Here is a 24154-nt window from a genome sequence, read left to right as displayed (position 1 = left end):
AAGACCTGTAAAATGATATGAATGTTGACTAAGTTTATACATCTCGTGTAAAAACTTTGAGGTACCCCCACTACCCCTAAGGCCCCGTTTATGCACCAAGTGCGGGAGCGGTGCGATAGCGGGCCCGCTCCCGCTGTAAATGAGTCTGTTTATGCACGAAGAGCGATAGCGGTAGCGGTTGGTTAAAGGAGAATGGAAGGGGGACACAGTCTTGCCAACTCAAACTCTGCCAAATAATTAACACAACTATTTGTCCTAAGTGCACGTGCGCGTGGGTCAAGTTGGCAACCCTGGCTTCAGCCCAAGCAACCGCTGCGATTCCTAACTACACAGCGGGCGAATTAGAAATCGCAGCGGGAGGTCAACCGCTATCGCTATCGCTCTTGGTGCATAAACAGCCCCATTTAACTCAATGGTGTTAGAAATCGCTCCCGCTGTCGCTACCGCTACCGCACTTGGTGCATAAACGGGGCCTAAGGCTAAGGGTAAAAGTTTGTAAACCAACCAACATTATTGTAGCTCACCATATCTAGCTCTAATGGTTAACAGGTCATCTATTTTAAGCCATGTTGTTTTACAAGCATAACTGGTAACTTATTAAATACATAAAAATGAAATGTCCATTGGAATAAAATTAAAAAATTAGATGTCCATAGAATAAACTAGTAAGTACTAATAAGTAGGCAGGATCGGTTCGATGATTTTAATGCGACTGCGATCACGCAAAATCGACATTTTCTATATTCTGAAAACGACGGCTATTCGATCGACCTTCAACCATTCCTATACGTTGTGAAGTCTTGTCTTGTTTTGTACATACTGTGGAAGTATACGAGTATGGCTCGGCTCATCGGCTGTGGGCTGTCGTCGTCGTCGGCTGCTACGGTACCGGCACTCTGTGTCTGTGTCTGTCGTCTGTCTGTCTCTGACTCTTTCTTTCCGGCTGGCCCCGGCAATTTTGTGGGATTTATATTTCTGGCGTATTATTTTTAAAGTTTGAGAAGTGTAAACTAAGTTATTTTGCAAAGAACTGGAAAAATTCAAACTAAAATGTCTGACATCAAGAAAAATGAAATCGAAAAAGCTCTCAAAAGTCATATAGACACAATCGACAAACTATACCTACGAAAGATACAGGTTAGTTAGTCTGTTATAGCTATAGCCTAAGTTAGTCCTAATTCTTAAAACTTGGACACTAATATTGTATTGATTTGTGATATACACGGCCAGCCATAACAATCTAGCTATCTTCCGATAAGTATACGAGATTTGGAGCTCACGTCCTTTTAAAAGACCCTTCATGAAGTTCTGATGAAACTTGACACACTCCGTTGCCGCAACCTTGACCTTTGAAATGGATTTCACAGTCTCCAAATTCAATTAAGATTTAATTTTAATTGTTATTTTGTTTGTAGGCCCTATACTTATTGTGGAAATAAAACTGATTTGATTTTAAAATAAAATTCCAACGTTTGAAGCACTATAGGCCCTAACTTAGTCCTATTTGAGAATCGTTAAATTTATTGATCAATACAACTATAAAATTGAATCTTTGAAGCACTATTTCAATTTACTGTAGGGTATTAATATTCATCATTTATAAGTCCTACTAGGCCTACTAATTTAAGTTAATTCAATATAACTTAGTCTATGCTAGCTCTAAAACTTGTTGTTTTTTATGTAGTCTACACCAGTTCTCAAATAATTTGGAACCAGATCCTGTTCAAATTACCAAGTTGTTAAACCGGATATGCAATGAAAATGAAAAAAACTAGCAATGCGCGGTTGCAAGATGTGTAAACAATCTAAATGTTCCTTCTCGAGATGTTCCGCTTATCGATTGTTTTAATTGCTTATCGACATGTTTGTACAATCAAAATGTTTCTCTCGATTGTTACATTAATTAAGCCAAAATGTCTGTCTGCATCTGTTTTGAAACAAGGGAAGTTAACTTAATTCGTTTTTGTCTAGATTTCTTATAGAATAACTTACCCGTTGTGTACAACAAGGTACAACATATAATTAGGCTACTGTTGACATTTGAATAAACACCTATGGCACTCCGTCATGACAGTAGCAATAGAAAATTATTTTTCAGTAATGATAAACATTACGAGAACTTTCAGAATCGCTTTACAAATTTTCATACGGTAAGCATTTTGTTCATAAAATATCTCGTTAACTTAACAGTTGTAATATATTCCAACTTTGTCAGCCATTGATGTAGAATCCAGCAAGTATTTAAGTAACTATGAAAAAATCACTTAGCGATAAAACTCAGATGTTTATTTGCTTAAGTCTGTTTTACAACCGAACCATAAAATCTTAAATGTCAGAAAATCTTCACCTCTTACAGTCAACTTAGGTCATTTGGCTTGTTAGAATAAGTCAGATGTCAGATGAAAATTTTGGCTGGCAGAAAACGAGTCCGAGTCACGAAGTTGAAGAAGCCACCCCAAGAAGTGCCAGTAGAAGAAGTTGAACCTGCCAGTAAAAAAAAAAATGATGCTTCAGTGGTTAGATTTTTAGCGTTTCTTTTGATTTAACTTAAACTTTCCCATGGACCTATGCATGATTAGAGGCCCAAACAGCATTTCAAGAATAAGTTTGAAAATCAGAACCGGCACCGATTGCTCTTAAACTTACTGTACTGTCAATAAAATCATTAGGTTTAACATTTACGGAAGGAACTATGTATCTACAAGAATTGTAGATTGAGCCTATTCAATCTTATTGATTAATCCCAATAGCCTTTGGACAGTTTTTTCTTCCAAATTTTCCATGATTGATACTTTTGAACAAAAAACTTAATCAGATCTTTGTAGGGTTACTAAATTATTTCTTGCCAGCAACCTTACACTTGATTTAGATTGGTATAAAGTTAATAAAATATTTTCTTGGAGGTAATTAGTAAAATGATATTCATATTCTCTTCATGCTTTGAAATTTATTAAGTAAAAATAAATCTTCCTTTACATGTTATAATCTTTACTTGAAAAGGGGTTGTTACAATCATCTTACTTCAAAACAATTAAAATGGTAAAATTCTTCATTAATACTTCAAATACGTCAACCCTAAAAAGAACCAAAAGTAATTAATATTCTACTTTAAATACATTTCTTTAAAGAGCAAATTATTTCAAGATAAAAAAAGGTACCTATACTGAATAACATCATACAAATTGGTTACAAAATTATAAATATGGCATGTTTACAAAATTAGGTTTAGCAAGGCAAATGAATATATCTACTTGAAACTTACTTACCCAAAAGGGGGAATTTTAAAATTACAAAAAATTTTATAATAGTCACATGCATCAAACTACTACTTCACAAGACAGACAGAGAATGAGGATGGAACGGAACCTGGAAAAAGCATGCTGACTGTGGACTGTTCTCTGATTGGCTAAAATTCACAAGTTCTGGAATATTCCAGCCAATCAGATCACATCCCCTTGCTTCAACCTGTACAGTGATTTTCATAGAACATTCTTGTTATTGGCTTTCAAGTTGAATTTGGCTTTATTCTGAATTTAATTTAATTTCATAGTTTTACTCAAATAAATAATTTTCTAAAATGTATAACTTGCTTGAATAAAATATTTTAATTTAAGGAAATGTAGTAAAATTGTTTTTGAAGTTAACAAAAAAAAATAGCTAAAATAAAATATTGAAAATAAAATGCTACATCTTTTTAAAGACAATCCAACATGAAAGACCATTTTTTTTGTGTTGTTTCCGGACCAATTCCAGTACCATTTTATATGGAAGACCAAGTACAGCCTTTAAAACAAATGTACTCTTTTTGTTCCAGGAAAAGGCGTTTCTTTGTTCTGCCAAATGCTGCTCTGACCTGCTCAATTCTTCTTCAGAGGAGGTTCAGGATTGTGTCGAGAAATGCAATAAGACATATTTTGAATCAGTCAACTATTTTAATAGGGAGATAAAAAACTTTCATGTGAGTCAATTCAGAATTTTGTTCGTAGAGGTACATTATAATCGGTTAAAATAAGCAAGTGTAATTTATACTTCACATAGCCAAATAAAAGTTACAGATTAGCAGGAATAATACCTAGTTACATTTAAATTAAATAAATGCAAATATGAGTAAAAGATTTTAAACTATGTAATTATTTTGTTGGGAGTTATAGATAAATCTATATTAGACAGGCTCAGTCCCAATATGATCGATGTTGGTCTAAGACCCATTTAATAAATATTTATTAATTACTGCAACTAGCTGGCTTGACAATGATTTTAGATAACTGATAATTTTCTGCGACCGCAGAAGATTTATTTAGTTGCTAGTGTTCCCGCACCTCTGAGAGGTGTACATTATTTTGCCACTATCGCGGCAGACCATGATAATGTTTCCGTGATCGCGTAAGACGCTGGCGATAATTAGGGTTTTGCCATGATCGATTGTAACAAATTGTGTCTGTGACCGTGAGGGATAAACAATATTTTTGCCGAGAGTGCGGGAGACAGTGATGATGTCCACACTACCATGGAAAATGGTCACAAAATGATTGCGATAATATTTCTACCAATAAGTGAAGGCATCAAGGAGTTGGACTAGCCGAGGTCAGATTAGCAGTGTTCTACTGTATATGTAAGTCAATTCATAGCCGATCCTAAGTGTTCCCACACAGGTCATTTTACCACTACACCACTGCTGCCAGGAAGAGTTTCTTTCAGGATTAAGCACATTCAGACTTCCCAGACTACTGAACAATTTCCAACTGAACATGCAATGCATCTAACTAGAAGTTGTTGTCCTTTCCTGCCTAATTCAAGCACCTGAAGCTAAAGGAGACAGGAAATTACACCACACAAGGCAAAATGAAATGCCACAATACGGAAATGTTGATTCTGCGAGTGGCATGTTCCTTCCCATCTAGTGCAGTTAGCTTTCAGTTAATAACACAGAGACTGCATGGTACTTTCCTGTTAAATGGAACATTCATTATTATTGATGATTTTTTTTTTTTGATATAAGTTTAATATCGATATTTAATTTTTTGATCCGATATATATCGATAACGAATTGAAACATTTCAGCAGACAACTACGATAAATAAATATTGTTCAGTACCAAGAAACAATTAAAAATATATTATATTGAAATTAAGCTGTTCTAAACTAACTTAATCTAACTAACCAAACTGTAACATTTCAAAATTCCGTTTGATTTTCCGTCTTTTCTATTATCAAACGGAATTTCAAAATGGTACAGTAAGTTTGGTTAGTTATGTTAGGTTAGTTTAAGCAGTTTCATTTCTTAATCCATATATATATTTTTTTTGCCTAAACAAGATCAGTTGTCAATTTGTAATTTAAATGCGTTAATTATTGATATATCAAAAAAAATTTATCGATAATAATGAATGTTAGTTTAACAGGAAAGTACTGAAAGCATTCTCTAGAAACTTTTCTGACTGTATCCTTTCTTTTTTAGTGGAACCCAATCTTTAATTTTCTTGATACAGTGGAGTCCCGATAATCCGAAAGTCCGCTTAATCCGAAACCAAAAAATATATTTTTTATATAAAAAAAATATATTTTTATATTTTTTATAAAAAAAATTAATTTTTAAAATTTTAAAAAATTTTTGAAATTTTTTTTAAAACTTTTAACACAGTTAGCTGTACCTCGTCAAAGAATTCTGTAGCGGCCGGGCGAGATAGACTTTTTTTGTAGAGTAGAGTATTTTATTCCAACCATTTCGGACTAACGGGACTCTACTGTATGTTGATATAATCACCCCGTTCCTATTACCCGATTTTGATAGTCCACGAACTCAATCAAATTTATCCAGCTATGCACATTCATGTTAAATTTAATCAAATTCTGACCAAGATATCAATGAGTCGGGCTTGAGTTTAGGTCTTTCTGTGCTGCCTACAATAGCTTCTTCCATATTGGGAAATTTGCTGAATGCAGCCAAAAAATTATATCCAGTAGGAATTATAAGTATTTTCCTTACTTCACAGTTTATAGGCTAACCCTCACTGTGTTAGTTAAAGTAAATAAATTTTCAACATATTTTAGGATTAAACTGTTAGGTTATTTGTCACGTCGGAAATGATTCTCGTAGTTTTCAGTTGTATGACTCAGAGATACGGTTTTCCAAAACATTTCTATTATTCTCTCAAAAGACTATAGATTGTAAATTTTCATAAGCACTGAGCAGAAATGTAGTGTCTTCTATCCATACTTGATTTGTTTAGTTGTTTAGACAATAGTTGTTTTTGTTTAGTAAATATTTTGTAAAATGTTTTTGTATTTATGATATGTGACTTTGAGACTTGGTGCTTAATTATTCCTTTTTTTTAGTCACGCCTTCAACGATGTGTCAATGACTGCAGTGATGCAGCCAATGATAAAATAGGCACCACTCCAAAGCCCGAAGAGGTAAGTGGTATCGTTTTCTCCCAGTGTACAACTCAACTGTAAAAATTTGAAATAGGCCTAGTGAATGAAATTTGTTCAACTATGAAAAAACACGGATTGAGCCTCGATCTTGTAGTTAAACCTTGACGATAGAGATGGGTCAATTTTTATTCTCTATTCCACAAAACTTTTGCAATACATTGAGACTTTGAATTCAATACCAATATATATTGATTTTATAATGTATTGCAACTGTACAAAAATCATAACCATCTACAGTAGAACCCTCATATCCGACCATGACGGACCGAGCCATGGTCGGAACGGCCAAAAGGTCGGATATTGGGAGGAGCATAACTTGCAGTCTCTGCGACATCAGTAATTGTCTCCCGTGATTGCGGCAACACCTCAACACCTGCGAGCGTGAACTTACAGTCTCCGTGGCTTCGGTAATCGTCTCCCGTGACCGCGACAACACCCATGAGCGTAACTTACAGTCTCCGCAACTTCCGTAGTTGTCTCCTGCGGCGGCGGCAAAATTTGTTATCAGGGACAGTGGTAGTCGTCTTCCGCAATTATGGCAACATCCGCGATCGGTCTTTCGGTTAACCGATCGAACTCGGCGTTATCGCCCCAGACAGGAAACAAGTAGACGGTCGGATACTAGGTCGGATATCCCGAGGAGTCGGTTATTCCAAGGTCAGATATGAGGGGTTCTACTGTAGCCTTTCTTGTTTGTAATTATCTCATAATAACGTCTAGCGATTGCAACCAGTTTGTGAATTTTAGTTCTCACAAATATTGGACAAATATCTTCGATTGTTTTAATATTCCATGGTTCCAAGTATGAAATAATGATTAAAAACCCCCCAAGTTATTAAATCCCGCCAGTTAATTTTAAAATGCATAACAAATTATTATTTTTAAATAAATAATATTTATGAATAATGAAGGTTAATGTAGGACAGGATGAGCACGCTTACCTTAAGGTATCTTTAATTGTGTCCTTAATTCTCAGGAAATAAGCCCATTCCAATCAAGCCTGAATTTTAATGTAGGATTTTCACCTGGGCTAAGTCCACCACTAAGGAAGGCCTAATAACTGAAGATCAGATGATAAAGTTTCTGCTGCACAAGAAGGTTCTAAAGATATTATTCAATCTGTGCTATTAAATAATCAGTTACATTGGTAGATGTAGATGCTAATTTAATTTTTGTTTCAGATGGACAAGGCTATCAAAATGTTTGAAGACTGCTCCACCAAGTGTATCGACAAGCATATTGCTTTTCTCCCTGAATTTCTTACTAAAGTCCATGAAGTTCTGGGGAAAACACTTAAAGGTGTAGTTTAGAGACGCCAAACGGGTTCAGAGTTAGACGCATCAGCAACACAGACTTCAGTCTTAAGTTCTCAACCAAATGTACTTGTTGACATGTTTTTAGCGAATTTCCCATATAGGGAAGTTAATACAGTAAGTCTCATGTTAAGACACTAGTGTTAGCACCCGGGACCGATTTGCTTTTTTGTTTTGTCAAATCAGGCGAATGGAAATTCGCCTAGTCTGCAGGTTTACTGCGGCAGGGGTATTATTGTTCTTGAATATGTTAATATTATAACTTGGAGACCAGAATATTTGTTCATTGTTGTTACTCAGAGATAGATTATACCATGTTACCAATTGTGCCTCTGACTGCTAGGAGCCTACGCAAGGGAGGGTCATAATAGTAAAGTCAAACATATTTTGTTTTATGTATATCAAATTAATATCTGGATCCCAGCCACGAAAAATACCTTAAGTTTTTTGTGGAATCCTCCCTGCTATTTTGCTCCTAATGATTTTTGTTGTTGTTAGTTTTGTTATTTGATTTTGTTTCCTTTTTTAGTGAATTCTAGGTTAAATGTTAATATGCTGGTAGTTTTTGTCTCTGATAGTTTTGAGATACAAGTAGGCCTACTTTGTACCCTGATCCTGTTCATGTCTTAAATAACTAGATATTTTTGGTCAAAGGCTCTAGGCTAGGATTCCTAATTAAGGTCTAAAGAGGAAGAGAAAGTTCAGCTTTGGATGGTTTAATAAGAGGTAATGGTGTAGTGGTAATAAGATGAGACTATTAGTTAAACCATTTATTAACACAAGTCTACTTGTAAATTTATAAATAAACATACCGTTTTTATATAAAGTGGTTTATTTACTTTTATTTTTGTCCCAGTTCTAAAATTGTAGTAATTTCAACCCTGGTTACATCATGATCACGTAGATGCCATTGTCGAGAAATTTGTAACTTAAGTCGGCCGCTTGGAAGTTGTCAAGAGGTTTCTATTTACACCAACTCACCGAAACACACACATTTTAGTGATAAAAGACAAATTTTGTAATGTTCACGTGGATGGAGACATACCTGTGTACTTATTTACCATTTCTTATAACCCAATAATTGTTCTGCGAGTTACAACATTTTAGGGCTACACCGTTTTATTCAGTATTAAAAATGTTAGGATGCCAGCAAACAGTAATACAGACAAAACTTGAGCATACAAATTTAAATCAATTTGATTGGTACAGAAAACCCCTGATTAAACAAAACAAAATAAAGGGGGCGAGTCCGTTTTGGATAACCTATATTTTCATTTGGAATTTGAAGGCTGTTTTGGTGCATAGAGATCTACAACAGGGTTTTTATGTTATGTAAAAAAACTGTCATTTTAAATTGTACAACTTTATACCCGAAATTTATTCCTTAAAGTAATCAACAATTGTTTCCTAAACGTTATCTACACAGCAGTTACATATTGGGCAACAGAGCGGATGACTCCTGTTTCCTTGAAAATTTTCCAAATGATTTTTAGTTTTTACTATGGTTTTAAAAGTTCAATCAACCTGGGTTAAGGTTAAATGGAGTGTGTGTTTAAGGAGGGTTTCACTGTAACTGTTACCAATAGTTAAAAATATGAATTTATTGATTTATTAATCTCTTTAGCGTATGAACTTAAGTCTTTAATAAGGAAGTTCTTCCTCATTTGCTCTGCTCCAGTCGTAATAGTAACTTGCTTGATCTGACTTAGCTATTGCTTTGGCAGCTAGATCTCTTCGCATTGTGTCCATCGTTGAATTCAATGTATGAATATATGATTCTATGCATAGGCGAGTGCATGTATTACGATCTTTTAAATCCGCTTTCTGTAATAAAATTGATCATTTTAATCTTTAACAGCTACAATAGTAGGCCTAACTATAAATAGTTTGAAAAAAATGTAATGGCTTTTAACAGATAAATATTCTAACATGGAATATGCTGCATTTTGCACTATTCATTTCAATTTATATTAGTTTAGTTTCAGTAACAATTCCTGTCAGAATAGCATTAACAGAAATGTACATAAATAATAATAAGAAAATGCAATAATAATAAATTACAATCTGTAAAATGTATGTAAACGTTTTCCTAAAATTTCATCTTTATGTTTTAACCAACAAGAATCGTATAGCAAATTTTTTATCATACTTGTATGAGTAAAGCTGTACAACTTACTTTCTTTGGGTTCTCGTCATCCTGATATTCTAAGTCTACATCATCCATTTGTTCAAACCAGCTGTTCATCAGATGCTGGAACAAAAATATTTAAAATCATTTGAATACGTTTTTTTATGAACCGCAAAGGAAACAGACCATTGTACCCTTTAGTTTAATTGAATCCTAAAAAGTATTAAACAATTAAACAAATGTATTAGTCTAATTTAAAAACAGTTGTCCATAATTATTTTAACATTATAAAGAGAACAATTGCAACAACTTCCTTGGTGGAAAAAGTTTCTGTTTTTGAGAGCATCAGAGCCTCCTGTGTTCTTGGTGCACTCATTTCGAGAGCTCAGTTTTGCTTTAGATGAGCTAACCCCTGAAGTGTTGGAAATGCAATATCTGGAGTTGCGTCAAGGTTTAATTCTGGTGGTGTTTTTGGTTTTATAGAAACCATAAGTCCCCACAAGTGAATTGCTGAGTGTGGATAAGGCTATATACTGTAATTACTGCAGGAGATTGCCTGGTATCCTGGAGGCACCGTACTCGCCACCCCTGAGAAGCCCGGTGGCATTTACCACTTCGACACGGGTCGCTTGACACCACTGAGGTTTGGCTGAAACAGAAGCAAAAGGAAAGGAGAAGGGAAGAAGATTTCTTCAATAAGAAAGCGAAGAAGAAAGGAGAGCCAGCAAAAGAAGAAGTATGCTGGTCATAGAACCCAGAACAAAGAAGAGGAGGAATCTGTGGAATGGCTAGGGTACCTCGGGGTCGCCAGAGGCCTCCCGTGTAGTTGACAGACAACAATCCCTGAGGACGGTGGGGCATGTATGTGTGTGTGTTTAGGGCTGTTCACAACCCCAATGATAAAGATGAGTCACAAAGCATCACTTGGATAAAACCTTTAGGTAAGAAAGCATTGGCCTTCTTATCAAAATTAGAATTAATTGTCACTACTCCGGGTATTTTAACACACTAATATCATTCTGACTCAGGCATGATCAAATTGTGGTGCGATTAGAGAATTTTAGGATATTGATTATGTTTTTTATACATAAATTCAAAGTTCCACATTTTTATATCACTAGCTCAAGGAGTTCAAGTAACCTGGAACAATATTTCATCACGCAAACAATTTTATAATAAATTATAGAATTACCTCAGAATCACTATAATCGGGCCACCAAAACTCTTTTAGTTCTTCAGCAGTTATCTCTCCGTCATCACCCTCGTCATCTCTATCATTCACATTGAAGCCTTCACCACTGTCACACTTTCCGATACATGTGTTGTATCGTCTCTGGAAACAGTATTAGTAGTTTGAAGCAAAAAATATTTCACGACATGTCCTAAAAGAATAGAAATGTTAACAGGTTTTAAATAATAGAGAATCTTGGTTGTTTTCACAATCATTATCTGTTTGTTAAACCCCTTAAATTATTGTGAAAGTTAAAGAGAACTGGAATAAAGAATTACAGTATACTCTTGGTAATTCAAATATTTAATGGATCAAAACTTCGATAATTCAAAATAAATTCACAGTCCGTAGAGAATTCCCTGATATTTCAATGTTTTACCATGTATTTTGATACTCTACATCCTAGGTACAGTAGCTCTGATGTTTAGTTAGAGCAGTTATTGAGTTGTCTAGTCAGCAGTGTATGTTCATTGGAAAAATATTTATTTGTACAATATCACTGAAACCGCAAAGCCCAGGTGTATAACCAATTGATAATATTTTCTGATTTGTAAGCATTTGTGATGTCTCTCACATGGTTGTTTTGAACGTTAATATATTTTTGCTTGCACGCCAAATCCACTCTTTTATTTGTTCCTTTGGTAAACCTGTGGTCTGGACACCCGCCCGGCACACGGGTAGTGCGTTTCCAGTTTTGGGTGGGGTCGAGGCTGGTGTCCGGTTCAGATAACCAAACCTTAAGTTGCATCCAGCTTTTCCCTTCCCTCCAACTTATCCGTCAAACAAAAAAGGCTTGAATGACAACTAATTTATTCCATGAGTGGCTAGTATCATTAAAAGGACATGAAAAGTCAAAATCGTAAAATTATCTTTTTTCTTGACAATGGTTGGTCCTCAACAATTTTCCTCATTTGTCAAATGTAAAGCTTTGTCGACATTTTTCGCCAAACACATATTCAAAGTTGCAGCCACTTGACCAAGGCGTTGTACAAAATTACAAAAGGAACCTTACATATTGAAAAATGAATTTTTTGTAATTTGAATTTTTTTTCTCTCCAAATGATCAAAACTCTTGGTAATTAAAATTTATTCTCTTTACCCTCCAAGACAAGGTTTTATTAAAATTGAGCAGCACTGCTCTGCTCAGCCTTAATAGCCCATAAAATGATAAGAAAAGAGTTGAGAGTAGAGGTTGTATGGTCTCTTATTACAAAGTTCAAGGTCAGGTGTCAGTAATTGCCTGTGGCTGGGTGAACTGTCAGTAGTGTCATTGACTAGTATCTTTGACTATTAATACAACTAGACATTCCATCCCCATGTTAAAGTTGTCGCCAGGTTTTGTTTTTAATCAAATTTGTATTAGTTGAAGTGAGCCACCTACAGATTGCACTGATATAAATTACTGATTTCTGCCGATTACACGATGGTTTTTACCAAGTCAAACTAATGGAATGACTTATTATGAGCTATAGCAACTGTTATGACCCAGTAACTATGTCAGTAAAAAAAAGGTACAAAATAGAGTTTTAGACACTAGAACAATCTGTGACTGGCTCACACAACTACATCAGTTTTTAGTAAAAAATTGGCGACAGCTGATCCATATAGATGGGATGTCTTCTTCTGTATCCAATAGTCAATGCTAGTATCTACTATACTACATCCATATATAGGGATCAGGCTGGTCTAATGGTAGAGCGCAGGGCTTCAGTGCCCGAGGTCGAGGATTCAAATCCCGCCAATCACCTATGGATTTTATCAATGTGATAATGCCGCACCGCATCCGCAACCCACTACTGCTCGTACTAGCCTGAAGTAATGTGTAAAACAGTTCCGGGCTAGAACTAGCGTCCTAGGATGTGAATGTGTACATAAAAAAAACTACTAACTTATATCCACACAGACATTACACTAGATATAAATAACATAAATAAAAGTAGCCTGTTTGAAATTCATTTGTACAAACTGCTTTGTCTCTTGTTTACAATCTAACTGTGATCACTGGATTGAAGATGAAATTGAATCTAGGGCAAATTGAAATTAGGGCAAAGCCCTAAAGTAAATTACCTTTTTAATTACCATTCGTCATTTCGCTAGATCGTAAGATTTACAATGACACCTCAATCAAAAAATATAGTTAAGTAGGACATGTAAAAAAGGGATGTAACAGAGAAACCCCTTATTGTATTAAGTATAAGTATACAGGGTGGTCTGGACCTAGCGTTAAACAATTTTTCGGGTGGTAGAGCAACACAAGTGTGACTCAAATCCACGATTTAAAAAAAATATATTCCATACGCCCACTTGCAGAAACATTATTTAGATTTTTTTAGAAAAACCTGTACATTTACACAAAATTTTAAAATTATTATACTCTAGTATTTTCATACATTTTTATAACTTTGACACTACCATCATATTCTACATTAAATTCTATGTAAGAATAGACAGCTTTTGGTGAGCCCAAAGCTTCAGAATTGCTATTTAAATTGATTAGAACTAAGAAATTTTGATTTTCACAAAAAAAATTAAAAATAAGCCTACATACACTTTTTTTTAAGAAAAATACTAGAGATTAGCAAGTGGCTACAAAAACTGCTCTAAAATCTTAGCTTTTAAAAGATATGATGAGGCTTTTAATATGCTTCCTTTTAAGTACAGCTATTCCAGTTATAACTGTGGAAAACATGGTTTAAGGAAAACAAAAACACACTAAAACAAACCAAAAAGACACACATGATAGTTTTTGTTATTATAGAAACAGCATGAGGCTGCAACAAAATTTGTATCTAGACAAGTTCAAAACGATTTCCAACTATTAGTTTGATAACCAAACTAAAATGCAAGTTCATTTTAATTTATTTTAAAAATGTCCTCCATTCTCTCTGATGCAGGCTCTACCTCTCTTCCAAAAAGAAATCCATGGGGTTCAGATCAGGAGATCTTGCAGGCCAGGGCACTGGAATTGAATAAACCTTGTCTTGTAAAAAGAGCTTCATCCGTCCACAAAATATTGTTGAAAAAGTTGTATTGTTCAATGTCAGAATTCAGGAGGTAGCGACAGAAATCTACTCTAGCACCATGCTCTCCTCCATACTCCTTTCATAAAAGATTTACTTTAAACGTTTGGGCAGCTGTGATTGGTGATTGCTTCTTAGGTCCCCATATTTTTTAGGGAAGTTTGAGTGGATAGATGTACCTGGAATTTTTGCAATACCATCTGCCTCAAATTTTGGATGTGATTGATCCTGTGCTCCGTCAAGATGTCATTTATCAACAAGACGGAGCACCTCCTCATTTTATGAATGACATTCGAGATTGGCTGAGTGCTAACTATCCCACGTGGATAGGCCAAGGAGGTCCGGTGCCCTGGCCCGCAAGATCTCCTGATCTGAACCCCATGGATTTCTTTGCGGAAGAGAGAATGGAGGACATTTTGAAAACAAATTAAAATGAACTTGCATTTTAGTTTGGTTATCAATCCAATACTTGGAATTTGTTTTGAACATGTCTAGATACAAATTTTGTTACAGCCTCATGCTGTTTCTATAATAATAAAAACTATCACATGTGTCTTCTTGGTTTGTTATAGTGTGTTTTTGTTTTCCTTAAACCATGTTTTCCACAGTTATAACTGGAATGGCTGTACTTAAAAGGAAGCAAATTAAATGCCCCATCATATCTTTTAAAAGCTAAGATTTTAGAGCAGTTTTTGTAGCCATTTGCTAATCTCTAGTATTTTTCTTAAAAAAAGTGTCTGTAGGCTTATTTTTAACCTTTTTTTGTGAAACTCAAAATTTCTTAGTTCTAATCAATTTAAATAGCAATTCTGAAGCTTTGGGCTCACCAAAAGCTGTCTATTCTTACATAGAATTTAATGGAGAATATGATGGTAGTGTCAAAGTTATAAAAATGTATGAAAATACTAGAGGAATTTTAAAATTTTGTGTAAATGTACAGGTTTTTCTAAAAAAAATCTAAATAATGTTTCTGCAACTGAGTGTATGGAATATATTTTTTTTTAATTAAATCATAATATAAAATGAACTTTTACCTTGATGTCATTAAAAGTAGATGTAATGTAATAAACTGCCTCACTGGATGTCAAATGACACTTCTCAAGACAATCTAAGTAATCAATTGACGCAGGAAATTGCTTATCACAGCATTCAGATGCACATGTGTATGCTTTTTTCTGAAACAGGATTAAATAGTGGAGTACAAATCTTTCCTATTTGTTAACAGCTGCAGCATGAAAGAAAGATTGATTTTCCTAGATAGAATAATAAAAAAATAGCTAAAGTGTTTCAAACGAAACAAAACAAGTGTATAATGGGTTAAAAAATCAATATAAGCATTCAATGAAGAATGCCAAAATAAAACATAACACAGATATAGAAAAAAGTAATAACAAATGTAAACCTGCTTGGGAAGTCATTAAAACCAGTAGCAATTCTTTGATCAATTCAAAAACACCCGAAATCTGATATTTTCAATACCTTTTTTATTGAATCAGTTGAAAACATAAAATAGAGAATTGTTAATCATGCTTCCAGTTCAAAAGATTTCCTTAATAAGTCTTCTATCACTGCTGTGCCTTTTTCCTGGGATTTTATCATGAAAAATGATCTAATAAAAGCCACAAAAAAACTGAAAACCTCTAATGATGGTTATCTTAGGTCTAATACCTTGCTTAAACAGATTATTGGTAATATAGCTGAAACTCTATCTTACTGCTTTAATATCTGTCTCCTTGAAGGTGTCTTTCCAGATAAGTTAAAGATCACCAGAGTCTGTCCCATTTAAAAAAAAAAAGATAAAAAGGACTCTCCGGAATGTTATCGTCCAATATCAATCATTCCAGTAATATCAAAATTGTTTTAAATCATGGTTTTTGATCAGCTGAATTCTTTTTTTGAAAATAACAACTTCGTAAGTGTTTTGCAATTTGGACAAATTGCACGTAGGTAATCCGTGTACGCTTGGAAATAGGTTGGCAACACTTAAAGATAATAATACTATGATCAGCTGATTGACTATTATAACTACAATTTAACATGTCATTTCATGTTTATAGTTTATATTATATATTCGTTCAACGCTTGGTTTGAACATAACCTGAAGTGTAGTATTTGAAAGATGAATTAAGTGGGCATAACACGTTTAAAAATAATGAACTGGTGAAAGTAAATTGTGAATATAATGGTAGACCAGAAATAGCAGAAACTGAAAACATGTTTCATTAAACCTGTTACCTATAAAATCAAGAAAGAAGTATAAATGAGCATACAAACTGTTTTCCTCATCTTGGAGCGTAAGTAAGAAAGTTACAAAACTGCCAGAAAATGTTTTATTGGCATATTTTGAAGAACAATATACTTGTTTATTATGTGTATAAAGTATGCATTTAAACGGTCCGTTTTAATGAGATTTTGGGGACGTCGGTTTAACCGGAAAAACCATTATCCGGACTGGCCTCGGTCCCGAGGAGTCCGGATAAGAGGGAGTCTACTGTATTGCCGGTTTGATGCTGAGAAAAGGAAGTAGCTTTTAGTTGGTTCGGATTTTAACCCAGCCGTCCCTCGATCATTGAAGTTTTAATAAAAATTATACTGGCTATGAAACAGCTGGCCTTAGTCAGCCACTAACAAAGCTGCACAGATATCACTTTATTCTAAACTTACACTTAATTTATATTCAAAATTATGCACCAAAGTCAGTGTTATTGTCTTAGAGAACTTAATTGAGTAGAGTCACAGAAAACATACTACTATAACCCAGAATGCTGACCGCGTGGGGCTTTGCCTGTCAATTCGTAGGCAGCGCCACCAGCATACAATGCACCAGCATAGCAATGCTGGCAGCATTGATGCTGGTGGCGCTGCCTAGGAATTGACAGGCAAAGCTCCACGCGGTCAGCATTCTGGGTTATAGTAGTATGTTTTCTGTGGTAGGGCTTAAAATAGTTTTGAAAAATGTCCAAATAACTATTAATCGTCTTAATTAAGTATACAAGTGATTGCAATTAATGAGATCATATGTCAAGAAAGATTATTAAAGAACATTTGAAAGTAACAAAAATTTATCTTCATATGAATTATATTTTTGCTGTTCTTCTATAAAAGGCAACATTGGAAAAACTAATTGAACCTAAATTATTGTCCCTCATTAGAACTCAGCACTAGTTACAGAATGTCCATAGGGTGTGTGGGATTAGAAAATAGAGATGATCAGTACAAAAAGACACCAAACAAATGTTTGCTTCAAATACCTACAACACATTAAAATATTGTTAATATTTCATGTCTTTAAAACCCTATGAGTAAGTTTGTTCTTGTTCCTTACTTTTAGCTGATGAAGTTATTTAAATACATCCAAGATGATCCATTTAAAACCCTTGCTTGGTAAATATCCAATCCTTATTTAAAAACATGAATTGACTTACTTTAATCTTTGTAAGATAAACTAAATTAATTTCCTCTAATGCTTCAAGATATCCATTAAACAACTGTTGTTTCAATGTTTCCAAATCCTCTGTCATAACAAAGAGCCTCAACCAAAATGCTTTCAAATACCAATTTGCAGAGAACAATCATAGATATATGAATTCATCGAACTACAATTTTAATTTGTTTATCAGCAAAGCTATTTTAAGATAACATCAGTAGTATGAGTAGTAAACAACTATCTAATTTTTTCATGGACATAACAATATTACTCACAGCTGAAGTAGAAGTTTAGATAAAACTGTTTCTATTTTGTTGTCAATATAGTCCGTTCACAAAATTTAAGCGGTTTGAGGAGAAGTTCCCCCACTACCTTTTTGGCGTAATGTAATTGTTGCAGCTGATTGACGTTTTGGCAAACCTCAGCTGTTGAGCTATTGTTTTAAAGGTAGGACCAAGTGGAGGGGATAGCTTTCTTCCCCTAAAACCACATACATGTTGTGAACATAGTATAGATTTTGCAAGCTTTCTTACAAACTAGTGTATTTGACTAATCTTACTCTGCTATTTTTGTAATTGTTAGAACAATCTCTAGTATTACAAACACTACACAGACATAGGTATTTAGTGGTTTTGATTAAGTTGTAAAGGGTAGTGCAGATTCTGAAATCTATTCTGGCAGGACTCGAGAAAACTTTAAATGAACGTAACTGCTCATCTCCACAAAAATAACCATATTACGAAGTTTGGCAACAGATTTTACAGACAAGTAAATCAAGATTCTGCAAACAATGTTAATGAAACCATTCCAAAAATATGTCCTGTAAATTAAGGGAAAATATGAAAATAGCCATTGGACTCTCTTGATCTACCCTATTGACTCTGACCTTGAAAGCTTACCTTTGTTTTTGAAAGTCACCCTGTATTGGTAAAACTCATGAATGAGGATAATACTGTAGTAAACGGGAATGTTGCTGGAAGTCAACAGTCCCGGAAGATCAAATAATTTATACCTATGCCGCTAGGTCAAAAACTACAATGTTTGCAGTGTCTGTAGATCAAAAGTCCCAGTAAGTCAAATAATACAGTCCGAGCTAAAAACGTGGTCTATGTTAAAGCAATTGACTTATTGGGAATTTGACCTAATGCAACAGCAGTTTTAATATAACGTAATACGGTAAAATACAAGTTCAGTTTCGCTGAGTCAACAGTGCCAGAAGATCAAAAGCAATAAAAGTGAACGTCGATTCAGTGTAAAGTAGACCTCCTGCAACGCTTACTACACCAACAAAACTCGCTTTTAGTTACTTCGTGTTTTGTCATAATTAGAATTGAGCTAAAAATATCATATTTGGTACATAGCTTATCTATTAAAGCTTCTTGCCAACTGTTTGGTCAACACTGTAAATAGGTATAGCCTTTCGTCAAAATTTGTGGCATAAAATACCCGCAAGGACGATCTGAAAATTTCTGGTTATTATATACGTTTGTAAAAGGAGATCTAATTAATTGTAGAACTATTTTATAAGTTATAATGTAGTCTACATATAAACTGTGTAAATGTATTACGCCTCGGAAGGGTTTAAATCTGTCCAAACTATCATATATATTATTAAACCGTAAATGGGGGTTTTTCACGATTCAGAATCAACCAGACGATGGATTTTCATTAGTTTTGTTTTGAAAGAAAGACAATTTTGAGAACTAGGGAATTTCAAAGCCATAATTTAAAATTTGTGTCCCAGTTTTTATAAATTAAGTTTTAGTTTTTAAAAAGTCTAGCAGCCGATGCTAACCTTCTCCAATAAGTCAATGCTTCTAGCTAGCTTTTAGTACAATATAATTTGCTTAACGTAACAGCTGTAACATTCAGCATTTGTGACACAAATTCAGCATTTGGAAGAAAATTCAAATACATACTTATGGTTGGCTTATTTTATACTATGTGTAATTCTGACCATTGATACATTTAATTCTTCGGTACGAGGATGGCAGATTAATTAAATATGCAAAAATACAGTAGTAGGATGTTCAAATTATTTTTTAAAGTATTCTTTGTAATCATCGATTTGTTTTAGTCCAATATAATTTGTTTTAACTAACAGCTGGTTGAATGTGCTATGTATACTTATAAAAGGCAAAGCCCTCACTGACACACTCACTCTCACTCACTCATCATCACTAATTCTCCCACTTCTCATTTACCTAGGAGGCTGAAATTCGATACACCGATTCTTTGGGCATTAAATAGGAAAACTGAGTAATTTTTATTATGATAGGACATTCGAGCTTCGCCCCAGGGGCTCTGGAGTTTCCCATGTTAACCTTATGATTTTTCATATTTAAAAGGAATTAATGAATCTTAACAGCTGTGTCAATTAAACAATTTATGACAACAGCTAATTTGCAACCAAAAGCTGAGTGAGCGTTTCGAACGAACTTCAACCTGGAGGCGAGTTAACCCCAAGGCAAGTGAGCTCAGCGAACGAGCTCCAACCTAAAGATGAGTGAGCGTAGCGAACGAACTTCAACCAGGACGTGATTGAGCCATGCGAACGAGCTCATCTTGAAAATTAATTAGCTAAACGGGGCAAAGCCAGCGGGTACAGCTAGTTAGTCTATAGAATTATTAGGTTTTTAGCGAATTTCGCATATAGGGAATAAGCTATTACCGTAGTACTCATGGCAACACCTGGACCCGGGACCGATGTAATTTTTCGTTTTGAGTCCCTAGAGGCCAAAAACACTATCCGTTCAAATTCATATATATGTAAGTGTATAAGACATTTTGGGGACTTGACTTTTTCGGGTCTCAAGAATTTATACGAAAATACACTATTGCAATATTTTGAGGACTTGAATTTCCGTATGTGTATAAGACATTCTGGGCACTTGACTTTTTCGGGACTCGGGAATTTAGTACTTTTCGAGGACCTGTGCAAATTTTTCCATTCCAAATGCAGCGCGTTATCGATCTTCACCCTTGTGTGGGCCTCCCATTCACTGACGGAATGTCTCGTGGCGTATGACGACCGGATATAAATAGTCACTTTACACTCACTTATCTCGTTACTTTTTTCAGCATATTCGTTGACCCGTCTGCAGGTCTTATGTTGACGGGCTGTCAGAGTGTCTGTTGTAATAACTGGAATTCCTTATGTATGTTTGCTGCTGATTACGGTGAAGTATTGTTAGAAATTCCACCTAATCTTTAAAGTTACCCATTAAATTCATAGAAATAATAATATTTAACTGTTTGACGAGTATCCCTATTGTATTCAAAATACTAAACGGCCCAACCCAATATTTAATACAAGCCAAAGATGTCTTATAGATTCCGAGTAAATTATTATAAACTATCAAATGGAGCATGTAAAGTGCATTATAAATAATCAACAAACCCTAACATAATTGACTATTGATTCAGTTACTGATTCGGGAATTACAATTGCTGATGATAACTGAATGCTCTGACCTGAAGCAGTGTTCTTCTTTACTTCTTTACCTATAAAACACATGGGATACAGCCTTTCTTCACTGATCACGTAATGCGTGATTTTCTATAAAGTCTTGGAAAAATAAAAGGAAAATAGATAGAATACAGGTGTACTGTATTTGGTTTACACACAAATATTCATCAAACTGTGTGATAGTTTGTTATAGCAATGAACAATTTGAGAGTATCGTATTGTTTGAGTCGATGGAAAATCTCTGTTGATCCTGTTTCACAAGCAAACCAAAAAGATACAGTAGTCACCACTCTATGCGACATATTCTAACCAGAAAATTGTAATCGTATGATTCTATAAGCATTGGTAGGATTGCAAAGTACTACACAAACATTATTTCAAGGGTAATAACAGTCACAATTTCCGCTGACTTTAAAAGAGTCAACTAAACTATTATACTAATGGACACACAACTAAATGGAACAACTAATGGAAATTCTCACGATGTACATTCGTTCAATATAAGCATTGAGTATACACGTCAGTACATACGTGTATACCCAATGATATAAGCAACGGTTCCTGCAATTTATTGCTTATTGTTTTTTAGAGTTGTTTTCGGACTTACTCTGTTTCCGGACTTACTCACACTCGTATAAGGTTTTCCACGTTTGTCATTGATAATGTAGCCATGTTGCTTTGAAATGGCGACCATACAAATGTATGCATTTTAAGCCAAGTATGAATGGAGTTGAGTGTGGGATGAGTGGAGCGATCTCGTTGTCCTGTTTGTGACTAAGGCCGACATAATCCTTAGACACAGCTGTTAATTAATAGTGCATACAGTCAATTAATAGCAGCAGAGGTCAATTTTGGTATCAAATTAAAGGTTTTATTCATAAAAATACATTGCCGCAAACACAAACTCAAACGATGATGATGATAATAACGTTAATGATGTCGCTAAAACGTATCGTTTGAAATTTAACAGCTGAAAATAAGTGAAATAGAAAAGGTTTTGGTTAAATCCATGAAATTGTAATTGGACACTAGTAAATACTAGTACACTTGTTGCTACCTCCCCCCTTCGGTTTCATCTATTCCTCTCAATCAGTTCAAACCTAGGAGGATTAAACATTAATGTTACCTAATTAATGTTAAATCCTCCTAGATTCAAACCTGAAACACCCAGATCGAAACTCGCCTGTCGTTATTTTACCATCGCATTTTTTTAAATATATTTTTCAAAAAAGAAAGATTATATTGATTTACTTTGGATTTTGAAAATGTTAACGTTTTATTTTGTTAAAGATTTATGGTGATACGTAAATATTGTGGTGTAGTAAAGTATATTATATTGTAGTTAAGTGTTAAATTTTGAAATTTTAGGGTGAATTGAGATGAATCATTTTTTATAACATGGGTCTCTCCTCCCTTAACATACATACCAAGTTTCATAAACATCGGTTGGAAAAGTGCAAAGATAAATATTTGTATGTAAAAAATACAAAATGGTGGATATCTGGTTAACGAAACTATTTCGTAAAAAATGTTATCCTTGATTTTCTGTTTATTTTGACCCAAGGAATTATTAGGTAAAGTATCTCCCCGCTTATTTTTAACACCCTGTTTATGATGTATAAGTGAAAAATGTAAGCTGGTAATACAGAAAGATGTTTTATAAATAATATGAATGTACTGGTGATCTGTATATTTATCTTTTTCTTGTTCTTAGAACTGTAAATTAAAAGTCCACTCAGCAGTCGCATCGTACGATGTAGTTCTTTCCATGCGTTGCGAAATGCTAAATTTTCCGTCCTCTTCAACCCAAGTTATCTATTGAACCACTGATTGTAAAAAATTCAAAAAAATATATTTTACGCATCACACTTTTGGCTACAACTTTGCCACTGACGAAACCTCTCTAACCCAAAAACAAAAAGAAATCTCGCATGCTAACTTTTTCATGTTAGAAATCACGATTTAAAACTATTTCACCTTACATATCAATTTTTATTAATTAGATCGGTAAATAGTTTAAAGTTCCAACAAAATAGTCATCGAGTAGGACTAACCAAGAAGCTCTGTGCCAATTTTCAAAATTTTAGCACAACTTTAAGTACACCAAAACACGATATTATTGAAGTCATGCGTCGAGAGGACTATCGTTGTTTTTAACAGATTCTACTTTTGACCTTCCGGCACTGTTGACTCAGCGAAACTGAACTTATATTTTATCTTATTTCGTTATGTTAAAACTGCTGTTGCATTAGGTCAAATTCCCAATAAGTCAATTGCTTTAACATAGACCACGTTTTTAGCTCGGACTGTACTATTTGACTTACTGGGATTTTTGATCTACAGACACTGCAAACATTGTAGTTTTTGACCTAGCGGCACAGGTATAAATTATTTGACCTTCCGGGACTGTTGACTTTCTGCAACGCGTCCGTAGTAAACTATTAATTAACTGGTATACATATTCTTCATTAGAATTTAAGAACTTAATAATAAGCAATTGTCAATAAAAAATATAAAAAACATTTGTTGATTGTAAAAAATGTATTCTTTAATTGATAAAATGCCAGTACAAAATAGCATATTTCATCACTAGGGCACAAAGTGACTCTTTTCGACCCGAGCTTAAGTTTTACTTTAAACTGATGGAAAATGACACTTAGAAAATGATTGAGGGTAAAAAACACTTTTTGCCAATGTGATGAACTATATTTTTTGTCATATTGCACCATTATCTAAGCAAACTAAAAAATCAAATAGAAAATGTAAAAACTATTCATGTAAAGATAACCTCTCAAAACAACTTCCAGCATGCTATCAATTTTTCTAATTCAAACAACTCAGATTTTTAGTAAATGATTCGATAATTTTTGCTATTACGAGTGTTAGTATACATTATATCATCGATATGTCGAATTATTGATGAGAATGCAACAATTAGCTAATACCGATTAAAACAATCTATAAATACTTTTGAAGTTTCGATACATGCGATTGATCATAATTGAAGTTCACAACTGAGTTAACAATAGCTGACTTTTACTCCCTAGGGAGAGAAAGAGCTACTTTAGATTCACAAGGTAAATGGCTACTTTTGCTGCAGAATGACGAAACAGATTTAACAGACCAGATAA

The 24154-nt window shown here is 34.3% G+C and overlaps 2 protein-coding genes across 2 annotated transcripts; one reads left to right on the top strand and one right to left on the bottom strand.

Annotated features, from left to right (window-relative positions):
• Positions 1-912: 912 nt before the first annotated feature.
• LOC128999118 (protein FAM136A-like) lies at positions 913-8574 on the top strand. Its single transcript, XM_054425479.1, has 4 exons — positions 913-1137; positions 3815-3958; positions 6337-6414; positions 7617-8574. The coding sequence occupies exons 1-4, from the start codon at positions 1051-1053 to the stop codon at positions 7743-7745; spliced, it is 438 nt and encodes a 145-aa protein (XP_054281454.1). The 5' UTR covers positions 913-1050; the 3' UTR covers positions 7746-8574.
• Positions 8134-17648, bottom strand: LOC128998995 (uncharacterized). The gene is made up of 5 exons (XM_054425351.1): positions 17553-17648; positions 15162-15302; positions 11069-11209; positions 9925-9999; positions 8134-9572 (listed from the first exon to the last, which is right to left on the bottom strand). Exons 1-5 carry the CDS (start codon positions 17646-17648, stop codon positions 9390-9392), a joined length of 636 nt encoding a protein of 211 aa, XP_054281326.1. The 3' UTR covers positions 8134-9389.
• Positions 17649-24154: the final 6506 nt, after the last annotated feature.

The sequence above is a fragment of the Macrosteles quadrilineatus genome, unplaced genomic scaffold (assembly GCF_028750875.1).
Source record: "Macrosteles quadrilineatus isolate MER2022 unplaced genomic scaffold, UCM_ALF_1.0 Scaffold_7__1_contigs__length_78375512, whole genome shotgun sequence".
NCBI lineage: Eukaryota > Metazoa > Arthropoda > Insecta > Hemiptera > Cicadellidae > Macrosteles > Macrosteles quadrilineatus.
This window is presented reverse-complemented; position numbering and strand designations above follow the sequence as displayed.